The 13117-nt window shown below is 37.4% G+C and overlaps 1 protein-coding gene across 1 annotated transcript in view; it reads right to left on the minus strand.

The window, feature by feature from the left end:
• Positions 1–13117, minus strand: part of RANBP17 (RAN binding protein 17) — a 227276-nt gene that overhangs the window by 13729 nt on the left and 200430 nt on the right. Inside the window, exon 25 of the mRNA XM_063315799.1 lies at positions 11225–11391. Coding sequence (XP_063171869.1) covers positions 11225–11391 — 167 coding nt within the window. The remainder of the gene's footprint in view (positions 1–11224; positions 11392–13117) is intronic.

A 13117-nucleotide genomic window follows, 5' to 3' on the forward strand; every position in this document is an offset into this window, starting at 1 on the left:
TCCTCAGCAGGCTAGACTGAAAGCAGATGAATAGGTATATCAGGGATTTAAGAATTTCTGATTTATTATAGAAAGGCTAAGAAGCCATTATGAAATAATTCCGGTGACAGCTATATATCAAATGCAAGTTCTGTTTTTACTATATTCAGTGTTCAAGTTCTTGCTCCTGTTTCTCTTGTCTATTCTATGTAAAGGGTTAGAAGTGAAATTATTTTGGATGCGATGAACAGTTTTCATCAGTTAAAAAAAAATTTTTTTTTTGGTAACAGCCAGTTCTGGTAACAGTCTGTTTGCATGAGAACTCACTCTGTTAATCACTTAGAGAAAGAGTATGTATTTTGAATGCGGAAAGCCCAGCATCTCTAATTAAAAGGATGAAAGACAAAGAGGTAAGACTTATGAGAACCACCAACACTGCCCTGGCTGAATGAACTATATCAAGAGCAGGCAATTTTTCTTGGACCCCAAAATTACAGCTGCCCCTGGGTCAGAACCTAACCGGCCCCTCATACACAGACACATGCTCCTGCATGCTGTGTGCACACCCGGAGAGTCTTTAACCCCAAAGGACTCTACTTTTCCCACCATGCTATGTAGTGGAGGTTGAAGTAACTTCAGTATAGTTGAAATGGCTGTTTGCCTCCTGATATTATAGCCAGGAAAGAAGAGGCACAGCCACAAAGGGTTTCGGGGAGTGTAGAGGGAGTGGTAAGACGGTGACTTTTGTGCAACTATGCAGAAATGACTGCCCAAATCTGCCCACCTCTGGAAGAGATGGAAAAAAATCAGACCAGATATAAGGCAGTTATAATCCCACTTCCCAATTCTTTTCTTTCTTGGTTCAGGAAGACATTTAGGAAAAAAGTGCTCAGACTTGGTTGTATCTCTCAGTTTACATTATCATATAATGTGTAATGGTATTTCTTCACTGATTAAAAAGCTAGTATACTATCATCTCTTACGTTTTATTACAGAAATTATTGACAGTTGGCAAGCCTTTGAAAGAGCTGACAAGGTATTAAAGCAAATGACTGCATTTGATCTGAAAGTAAATCCAACTGAAATGGGGAGACAGGAAACAGAAGCGTGACTCTCTTAGAAACGGTGCCTGTAATCCGTCCGCTGCATGTAAAAATAAGTCTGGAGAGACGGAACTTATAAGAAGACAAGGCTCTTAGGTGCCGCTGCTACAGCAGCATTAACTCAGCTTGACTGAAGGCCGCTGAGACTTCCTCTTCCGAACGTCAAGAGGTGTGTGCCCGACTGGGCCACACGCTGCTCATCATGCAGCAACGTAAAATCAGAAGAGACCCCTCTTGCTATTCTCTATTCAAGATTCCACCAAAGCTCTTGGTGTTTGGGTGAGCAAGGCAATTGACAGATGTTTCCAAACTCAAAACAACTTTGCATCCATCTGTGACTTTTCTTCCTCAAGGCTGGAACTGATGGCAAGAAGGGTTCAGTGAGCTGCCTGTTGGGCTGCCATTTGGCATTCTTCAGCCTGCAAATTCAAATAAGCTGTTTCCAGATACTATGTATCATATTACATATTGGAAATCACGACAAGCTCTTTAAGGACTTGGTCAAACGTTTTTCTCCCCTGGGCAACGCAAGCACAAGCCTTTGTTGAACATACTCCCAATGTGTTACTGTTTTTGCACTGAATTTCCAGGGATTGGGGAGCATTCTCTCTTTGGGCAATCACCATCATGTGATTAATGAGAAGAAAAACATCATCCGTTACAAGTGGCTCTTGAGAGAAGAAAAGGTGCAGGCAGCCTGTTCTTTTTAAGACCAGCCTAATGTGCTTCCTCTGACAATGGACTTGGCAGCAGGGTCACCAAAAAGCAAGATTTTAGACTAGCAATCACTTTGTATCTGTCCCTAAACCGCTGCTGGAACCTCCCTTGTCCATTTTACTCAAAACTGGCTACAGAATCTATGCCATCTTTTTCCAGTATATGATAAGGGCAAAGGATCTTCTCTGTGTTTTTATACTAGAAACTGTTCTGACAAAGAACATGTTTAACAGGTTGCTGAAACCATAAGGTTTCCAAGATGGCATATTCCAGATACTCTGTGCAATAGCTCATCATTTGACTGGGCTTGATGTTAAAGGCAGTGCCTTAATGAAGGTTCAACATTGTGGAAGACATTTTTCAAAACAAGAGTACGGAAGAAAAGAATGTGGGATTACTTCCCCTGTCCATCTCATAAGTTGCTTACTTCGTAGTGGCTCCTAATTGGAATAAACTTTTAAACTGACTCACTTCCTTCCTCACTTCCTCAGCTAAATATTACTTATATCCTTAAAACTGTTATAATAAACAAGATTTAGCAGATCTGCATAGGTTTTAAAATTCTTATTGAGCAAAGAGGCTTCCAAAAGATCACCTTTCAGCAACATGGTATTTAGGAGATATGCTGGAAGTTTGTACCTCTGAATATAGTCACATATAGCCTCTTTGTCCTAAAACTGTTTTTAAACTCTTTGTTTTAAAACTTGCACTGTGAACAACTGGCAACTTAAAAGCACATTCTCATAAAAGGACTGCTGAGGTTGTTGTTGTTTATTCATTCAGTCGCTTCCGACTCTTCGTGACTTCATGGACCAGCCCATGCCAGAGCTTCCTGTTGGTCGTCAACACCCCCAGCTCCCCCAGGGACGAGTCCGTCACCTCTAGACTATCATCCATCCACCTTGCCCTTGGTCGGCCCCTCTTCCTTTTGCCTTCCACTCTCCCTGGCATCAGCATCTTCTCCAGGGTGTCCTGTCTTCTCATTGTGTGGCCAAAGTATTTCAGTTTTGCCTTTAATATCATTCCCTCAAGTGAGCAGTCTGGCTTTATTTCCTGGAGGATGGACTGGTTTGATCTTCTTGCAGTCCAAGGCACTCTCAGAATTTTCCTCCAACACCACAGTTCAAAAGCATCGGTCTTCCTTCTCTCAGCCTTCCTTATGGTCCAGCTCTCGCAGCCATATGTTACTACGGGGAACACCATTGCTTTAACTATGCGGACCTTTGTTGTCAGTGTGATGTCTCTGCTCTTAACTGTTTTATCGAGATTTGTCATTGCTCTTCTCCCAAGGATTAAGCGTCTTCTGATTTCCTGACTGCAGTCAGCATCTGCAGTAATCTGCTGAGGTACTTAATCACAAAGATGAAATACAGAAATCATGAAGGTGGCAACCACACTCACTTATTGCATAATAAAAAGTAATCAGAATCTTTTTCATTTAATATAATTCCACGTAATTTCTCATAACCACTATCTAACAGAAGGATTTAAAAACTTCCTTGGATATTACTTTTCTCTGTAACTACTACTGATGTGCTAATCTCCTTGGATTCCTCTGTTTAGCTGATGTTCATGAAAATATTTACTGCAGAACAGAATAATGTTCTTCATGCCAAAAGAAAGTTAATTGCTTTTCTGTCAATTCATATGGTGTGAACTAACTAAAGGCTTCAATTTTTGCTGCTCCAATGACAATACAAATCCCACAGATTCTGAACATAACTCAACATCAAGGTCCTCTTCTATACCAGCAAGTGTAGTTTATGTAAGGCAAAAGAAGGCCCAAGGTCAATGCACGTCAGGGACGCTGAGCAGTCCTAAAGGACCCTACTCAACATAGGCTAGAAGTTGGTGGGATAAACAGATGAGCAAAAATAAGTACTGCTGCCCATTTTAATTTTAATTTGCCCAGCTTTTTTTCTGTTTTCTCCTTCTCTCGTTTCCTACAAAACATCATGTGGGACCATACTTGGCAACAGACTTTTGAAATCGGTTCAAGAACCACCTGAAAATATTCACTGGGCAACTTGTAGTCTTAGAGCCACAGATCACTCATTCCTGCTTATGGTATGAAGACAGATTCAGCAGATTTCACTTTAAATTCCTATTCAATCTCAAGAGAGAGAGAGAGAGACAGATTGTAGGATGAAATTAAAGCACCTTAATGTAAGAGTAACTTAAAGGCTTGTTTCCATAGATTTAATATAGTTTCTATCAGAAATTGATTATATATGACCTCCATGATGTCACCTATATAGAGGAGCTGCATGTAAAGCAGCAAATGTTTTTAACTATGGCCAGCTAACTAAAAATCCCCAGGAATGAAAGCAACAACCTTCCCATACAATTTGTTTTTCAGCAACTGAATATGGTATTCAGAAATGAATATGAAATCTCTGTCTATAAATTTTAAAAAAGAAATGACAATCTCTGTTTTTAGAGGAAGACAGATAATTTCTCTGAAAACATGGGAGCATGATCAACATCTGAGATAGAATTCAATTAAACACTTAAGCTTTGGCCACATCCATTTTATTCTGGATCCAAAATGGAAATAGCCTTCACTATTTCCAAACTTTTCCCTATCTTTGTTAGAGAGAAATAAACTTGCAAAGGAAGACACATGTAAAGAAACAAATTTTGCTATGCCAGCCCCAACCCATTTGAAATATAATTTCATCAAGAAAACCTACAGAGAAAACTCCTACTACTGAGTTAACAGGAACCGTATTTCTTAAATTCCTTGCACTTCATATTCCTCCAAATGTACTATCAAAATCAAGCAGTGTGTTTTAAATATGCAACAAAGTTACAAATAAGATGCAAACAACAGCATCCTAATGTTTTCATTTAATTACCCTTGAAACGCATTCTATTTAATATTCATTACTCAAAAGCCAATTTAAAAGGGAAAGAGGTGATGGTACTTATTCAGAAAGACATGCTTTCATTCACAGCAATAGTTATCTAATATACGGAAGTTAATAAAGCAGATTAATCTACAAGTCCCTTTAAGCCATCACTGAGTTTAGAACAACTGCCTCTTTGACCTTTAACCCTCCTGCTGCGCACCAGTAGCAGGTGCCAGCTGCGCTGAAATGATGGCTGACGTGGTTGAACGCAAAGGTCTTTTCTTACTTTGCTTCTGACCAGCAGTTGACCCTGTAGGAGCAATTGTTTCATCTGTGGGCCTAAAGGGTACAAAAACCAGAAACTGATAAACAAAAAACATATAGACACCAGCTGCCTAGCCTAAGGGTACACCACTCCCATTGACACCTCTAGCATGTCCTTTTTTCTGAAAGCCAAATTATAGACTTTTTGTCTCCATCCACGCTGACTTTGCCACAGTTGTGAACTTCACCCCTGCTGCCCACAAAACTATTGTTAACTACTTAATATGCCTCATTTCAGCAATAATATTCCTACCAGAATGATCTAACCACTTGCTTTAAGAGATGCAAATGATTTAAGTAGCTAGCACAATGAACAAAAAGGCTTTGGAATAAAGTGGCAGAGATGCTGTAAAATTTTTTGCTCACCCTTTAGGTACGTTATAATTTTGCACAGGTTTTTGCATTGGTTGAGAGATATGTGCACTATATCTGTATCAAAACTACTGGGACCTTATGACTAATAGATATTGTTTTGTGTACGGGGTTACTCTGCCTTAAGATGAATAAGAAATGTAAAAATTTTGAAGTGCAAAAGTAGAGCAATCAATATATAACTGTTTACATGCATTGTCAAGGTTAGTTTCTTTAAAATTATTGATGATATTAAACTATCAATCAATGCTGAAAACCTAAATTAATGTCAAGCAATAAAATAAATGGCATTGGGATTGAATTTTAGTTCATTCAACATGGTGCTTTTTACTGCTTCTGTAATTGCTCAAATCTCAGCTAATTTGGCCCACAGCTGTTATATTTTTGTCCTTCAATTAAAAAAACAACAACCACTGGTTTACATCATTGAATCTGCCAAAATTGTCAACAGAGATATGATATCCTAAAAACGTAACATTATAAGACCTTAAGCAGGTTTATAACTTGAACAAGTAAAAGCTGCCCAGAATATTAGGCATCCAAAGACACAGCTGTCTTCTTAGGTTTTAAGGCCTTATACTACCATCTAGTTAGATTAAGTTCTTGTTTCTTTACTGTAATTAAATTATGCGAAAGTTTATCTACAGATTTTTCCCCATTGTATTTTTTTCTTTGCCCAAGGAACACCTTTCTGGACTGAGCTTTATGGAATTCGCATAAAACCCAACTCCAACATTCTGTACAGTAATGTCAAAAAGCCAGGGAGAACACCACTAGCTTAGAAGAGAGCCTGGACTGACATTGTAAACTCACACAGTCCTAATTTCTCCTCACTCCATGGTGGTATAAATGCATCTATTTTATTTTGATTTTGCTTTTAAAATAATCTTTCCTTCAACACTTAAGTACATAACTGCTACAAAGAAATGCAGATAACCTATTGGACACACATTCATTTCCTATTATTACCACTTTGCCCCATCCCAGTTCTGTCAAATGCTAGTGAAGCTATCTCACTGAATGGCAGTCCAGTGCAGCAACAACAACAAATGTCAGCTGCAAAGGTTTCACTGCTAGAAAAAATGATCACTCCGTCATGCTGGCATTTTTTTCCCCAAGGGGAAAAAACAGTAAAGGTAAGAAGGTAAGGTGCAGTGAACATTTCTCTAAATCCAAACAGAGATGCTCAAAATTTTACTGATTGTGAAAAAGATGACAGTGAAACACTATGGTCCCTATATTAGTATTCTGCCTGGTGAGGCAGACTAATTTTTAATCCCTTGTTAATTTGTAAGCCATTTCTTGGTACACTGCTACTTCTCGCACAGTTTACTACCACAAAAAGCAGCAGAACTTTAATTGCAAAGAACATACCATGAAGTATATCAAAGCATCAGAAATCGTAAGCTAAAAATATGAGCAACCATAAAGAGGGGCAGCTGACTGAGATAAAGCAGAACTATGGGATGTGTGACATGAAAATGCGTATTTTTACTATTTTACTAAATCACACAGTAAGTATTAACAAGGTTCCTATTTACATTACAGCAACTTGGAAGAATTATAGCTTATACAGGCTACTCAAACATTATTTAATTAAAATTCAAGGCTGTTTTTTTAAAAGAACAGTTGGAAGGCATCGGCTTTTGTTTAATCTTAGAAGGAACTGAAGCATTTTTAACAAAAGAACAAACAAGCTGAAGGATATTTAAAGAGGCTGTGTTTCACCACAGTGCGCAAGACAGCATTAGCACTTAAAAGTGAGACTGATAGGAATATAAAGCAAAAGACAATCATATAACCAAATTAGAAACGATGCATATGGGGTGTGTTTGTCTTTTCATTTATTTGCACAGAATGTATTTTCTAGAACAGTTTCATTTCTGCAAGTAATGGCAATCCCACATGCTTTCTATTTAGATTTCATTTCATCAATAAATAAAAACTGGCCAACTGAAAGAGATAAAATCTTAAAATGTATTTTTCAGCTCTACTATGTGTTCTATGCTTGCAGAAGTAGTTGTGGTTCTATGTTGAAACTACATAAATGCCTTTTCATTAAAATTCTTAATAATGCTATATGTTTTAAATGCTTCTAAATATATGTACAATATTATTATTCCTAGACTCAAGACTAGCAGAGGATCCAACTAAGTGACCCAAAAAGTGATGCACTTGAGAACTCCATCTTTTGCTATGTGATCACATTAAGGCATTGAACCCTCGCATAAATAATTTGTGATGATTGCTCATCCTCAGTTGTACACATTTTTCCTAATCTATTTCTGAAATACCTGGATCCACACCTGCTTTGGGGGTAGGGGAGGAGTGCCAGTGTGAAAATGGTGGACTAGGATTGGGGAATCTCAGGTTCAAGTCCACCTTCAGTTTTGGAAGCTCAGTGGGTGATTTTGGGTCAGGCACACTCTTTGAGCCCAGCCTATTTATTGTAGGGAAAAAATGATGGAGGGAGAATTATGTACAGTACACTACCGATTGCCAACTTTCCCTTCCTCCATTGATTTACCTTAACTTCTTATGGATAGAAATTAGCCATCAGTTGGCATGAGATTGTGGAGAAACCTAACCAACATTTGTGATCTGTCTCAATACTATGAGGTCTTTTTCATCCTCATAAGAATGTTAATTGGTTGTTTAACTGCCTTGTTGTATACCTCTGCTGCGGCAAAAGCTTGAGATGGACTCATCTGCAACTTACCCTATGCCACAACAATCTCTTTAAAGAGCCATTAGTAACCCATTTCAACCTACACATACCTATTGCTCTTATGCTACCCACACAACAATAATCCAGCAGCCTGAAGGATAGTAAAACAGCAATGCAAGACTATGGTGGGTTATTTGAAACTGCTTTTAAGCCCTAATGTTTAAGAGTACTTTTTCCCCTAGACCCACTGAAATACCACCCATATGGCTATGCTGTTCCTAATCAACCAAGAACAGTTATATGAGGTACTGGATACCAAACGTTAAAAAAAAAAATTGACAATAGAAAAAGTGGTGGTATATCTGATATAACAATGGTGTGAAACGAAGGGGCAGGGTGGTTTAATTCAAATCAACTGATTCTCAATGAGTTGCAAATAGCATCTTTGATTTACAACTTGAATTTTTGCAATACCTTTAATCAGATAATCCAGCAATATTGTCATATAACAGTGTATTCAAATGTATTTTCATATGCTTAATTATATTCTTCCCCAATTAATTCAACACATATGATGACTTATACAAATATTTAGGGACACATCCTTCCTGCTTTAAAAGAGACATGATGTAACACTGTTTCCATCAAAGCAGACAAATTGGGAGAATATTTAGCTTCACTGCATCACTTTAAAGAACTGACAAGTCTCTTTAAGCTCACAGTACAATTAGTCATTAGGGCCTAGTTTTCTAGCACTGTTAAGCAATTTGTAATAACCCTTTTGTTTTAATAGGGTTAGGCATTACTTACAAGACACAGCTGTCTAGAAAACTGAAACCTCTCGTTGTGAAGCAACAGTCTTGTTCATTTGCCTCCATGATAGCCAAATCAGCTCTAAAGCTATGGTTTAATGGCCTGCCGATGAATAATCAATGGATCACTTTTCATCCGAGTGTGAAAATGAGAATAATCTAATTCACTGTCCCTTTGGTAAGATGCAAGGCCTAGGGTTCTATTTCTATTCAGGGGCTGATTTATAACCCAATGGAAATCTGATGTAAACATATAATCAATGAGTCCCATCATTGTTGATAACCACCCCCAACTGGCTCACTCCCTCATCTCAAAGAGCTATCCCTTTAGGCTATTAGCTTTATCCAGCTAAGTCTTTCTACTATTCCTGCCTGCTGCTTTTACCTTGCCCATTTGTTCAGACCAGCAGAGTCAGAAGTAATTTTATACGCAGCAGAGAGCGGGTAGAATTGATTTTTCACTCAGCACTCAGTTCCCATCTGAATAATTATCAATTTTACTGCCTCATAAAGGGAAGAGTCAAAATTTCAAATCAATTCAAAAGAGCTTCTGAGAGTAGAGAAACTGTACAGAAGGAGAAAGGTCAAAATTGGCAATGACCTCGGGAGATGATGTCAGATATTAGTACACTGAATGGTTGACATCAGAAGCACTCAATGCAGTGTGACTTGTGCTAATGCAAATCATATTTATGCTGACTACTGGAGACCGGTCATAAATATTTAAAAGAGTACCTGAAAGCCTACATTCAAACTAAATATAATGTATTCCACAGATTGCGAAGCTAATAAAGACAGATCATAGCTTATTCCTATGCTATAAATTTTAGGATTGCCAAGTATCACTGACACAAAATAGGATATTAAGGTCATAAGAACAGCAAATGTAGGAAAATCTGGATTTGAGGCCAACATACCTGATCTTCCCAATTACACAGCTGAACTTTAGAGTAAGACTACAAGGCTCATCAACAGGCAAATGTGCAATTCATTTCTCAGTTCTCATCAACTTCTACTCTACTCAAGTAGAGAGATTACTCCAGGAAGTTGCAATGTAAAACAACGATGGCAATGAATCACTGAGGATAGTAATAACAGTCCTATACATGCTTAAATATTATGCTATGTATTACTTCTCAATTTGGTTTTATTTGGAAGCAAAGATCACCCAAAGTAATCGCAGCAATAAATAAGAAGGATAAATCTTGTACACTTAAACGGCAACCACTATTGCTGGTACCTCATCATCAGCACTATCTTCAGGTTACTGAAGATCATGAAAACTACAACTAATGTTACTGTGATTTGATTACATCCCATAAATTTAAGCAGTTATTTCAATGAGATCTTTGTTAACAGCCTCTACTTAAAATGCCTACAAGTCTGTCATTTGGAAGCACATTGCATCACTTTAAATCCTTAATCAAGGTACATTCTATCTCCTACCAGTATTAGAGAAGCATAATTCCAATTATCTTTTATCTTCTCCAGATCAGGATATTTTCATTATTCTAGTAATAGCTATTTTGAAAACAAGTTAATATATGAAAATACTTTAATATCAGGGAATCATTGAGTTAAAAGGACCACTAGGCCATTGAGTCCAACCCCTGCTCAATGCAGAAATCTAAATGAAAGAATCCCCAACAAATGTCAATCCAGTCTTTGTTGGAAGACATCTAATAATGCTAGCTTCTGTTGCTACAAGTTGACTTAAAAAAAACCTGACGATTATATGCCCAATAGGCTGTGCAATGCATTAAAGCAGCTTCATCTGTTTCCAGGGGAAGGTTTTGCTGCAACCTCACAATCCTGGAAACAAAAATACTTGCTTCAGTAAGTCACCAACAAGTACTTTATTCATGCAGTGGTGTACCCCAAAGCAGTTTTTCAAAACTGAATTCAAAGTTGTGCATGCCCTAATGCCTAAGCTTCTGCCCTTATAGGGAAGATGTAAAAAGCTTTTAAAAAGCTTATGCAGTATTCAAAATGCAGTTATATACCTGATTAGAACGGCCTCAAAAAGGTTTCTTTTAAATATTTCAGTCCTTACAATACCTTTTTCACTACAACAGTATGTTGACATTTTCACTGAGTGTTCCACCAAAAGATAAGTCATCTGCTAGGTTATATTCCACTGTATGTAAATGCTTCTAAAATTCTGTAATCACATCAGTTCATCAGTGTGTTCCTGGGTCCCTGAACTGACACTGAATTAACACAGATCCAAGTGAGATGCTTTGGGGGACAATGCAGAAGCCTGTGGGGATGACTGAAATGGGGTCACTCGTAACTGCAGTGGTAAAATTTAGAGAACTGTATTATTATTAAATGTAAAAAATCTTCAGAAAAGTAAGTTCAGAAAAGGCAAAAGCAAAATGGTGATTTTGAGTTTACCTGCTGCAGCACCTCAGAGTTTTGCTGCATGAAATGCAGTAACCTTCGCCCATCTTGGGAAATCTCTCTGATTCTCAGGGGTTTCTTTCCTTCTTTTGCTATGTGCTTGAAGAGATAGGTAACAATGTAGTCCAAACTGGCACAACAGCTGGAGGAGACAATTGTATCTGCCCATAAAAAAGAAGTGCAGTGTCACAATTTCTGAAATAATTTCACTCTCAACAATGTACAGTGAAATGGGGAAGGGATCACAGAATTATAATAATAATGTTAGATGGCTCGACATACACGAGAGCTCATACTCTATAGGTTTAACATATTCCAAGTAGATTTCCCTATGACAGCCCCTTATCTGTCACTCTACCACAGCACAGAGAGAGCTTTTACACCCCACTGGCTGGTGTTCTGCCTGGTTTTAAGCACTCCTGCTGGCTGATACAAATTGGAGGAATCCAGCTGTTTCCTTATTGCTATGAAATTATGAATTCTGAAGAGTTTGTACTTGGGGGAATAAGAGAAAAATTTTTATTTCCCCCCCGTTTTAACACTCAATCTGAAAAACCACTGACATGGTCGGAATAAAAATGCACACATGGATTGAATACCTGTGGCATTCACAGATACTTTTTAATACCAACTCTGGAGAAGTGACCCAAATTTCTCCACTATCAGAAATACTAAAAAGCAAAACATTTATACAATCTGGAGAGAAACCACAGTATATTAAATCTGAATTCATATGGAAAACTAAATATTCAGATGACATAAATGTTGGGAAACAAAATGAGCACCCAACCCCCACCCCTCAAGAAACCAGACGTAAAACAACCAAAACTCACCCCCCTCCCCGTGAAATATGTAACTCATTAGGTAGTTTTATTTTCATTATTAGGATATAACAAAAATACAAACAGAACATATTTCAAAAGAACTAGTGAGAAAAAACAGAGCAAAGGACCATCTTTATTTGCTGTATTTTAAGCAAAAGATTATAACAATAAACACCTGTTTTATAATTTACTGTCTGAAAGAAAACAGGCAGCTATTCTGTGCAATACCATACTAGCAAAATAACTGGATGCACAATACAAATCAAAGTAATCTCAGAATCCATATATTACTCAAAAATTTTGAATTTTTTTTTTTAGAGAATATTGATTCTATTTATAAATCGCAGCTAGTAGTTTTGATACAAAACATTTTGAACCAGTTTCAATACACGCTATTCAAATTGGGCATATTTCTGTTCACTTATTAGCAAGTGGCTACAACAAGCTGGTAATCTTCTAGCTATACTCTGCTCATAGATTCACCAATCTCACCCAATTTGTCATTCATGGAATATGGAGACTTCTTTAAATACATCACCGATTTCCAAAGCATCATTTCTATTATTAGTTTTAGGAGCAGTCATTCTTTCATACTAGTGGGTATAGTTTATGTGCCTCAAGGTGAGATTATAAGTATTTAGGGATTTATTCAGCTTCCTAGTGGGGACAAAACCAGAGCCTCCATTAATTCTAAAGTGTACAAATGTATGAAGTGTACAAATATCTGAAAATAGATATTGTATTACTTACTTTGGCTTCTTTGTTTGTGAATGATATATGCATGTGCACAAGCATTACTGTTAAAATACTGTTCATTTGAAGGAGAATTGCAAGGTATATGATAGACTCAATTAAGTGTATCCCCCTAAACTGTGATAAGTGGAAGCTTGCCAATATTGCAGTGAGTATTTGAGAACTTCCCTCTAGGCACAGAATGTTGATCTGTGCCAGTTCTGGTTTCTAAATGTTGTTTTGAAGTTTACTTCTCTTTCAACATCACTGTAATATTTTTTTCCTAAGCTAAGTTCTCTTGGGATGTTAAGAAAGATTTTTGCAGACAATT

The sequence above is a fragment of the Candoia aspera genome, chromosome 1, assembly GCF_035149785.1.
Source record: "Candoia aspera isolate rCanAsp1 chromosome 1, rCanAsp1.hap2, whole genome shotgun sequence".
Lineage (NCBI taxonomy): Eukaryota > Metazoa > Chordata > Lepidosauria > Squamata > Boidae > Candoia > Candoia aspera.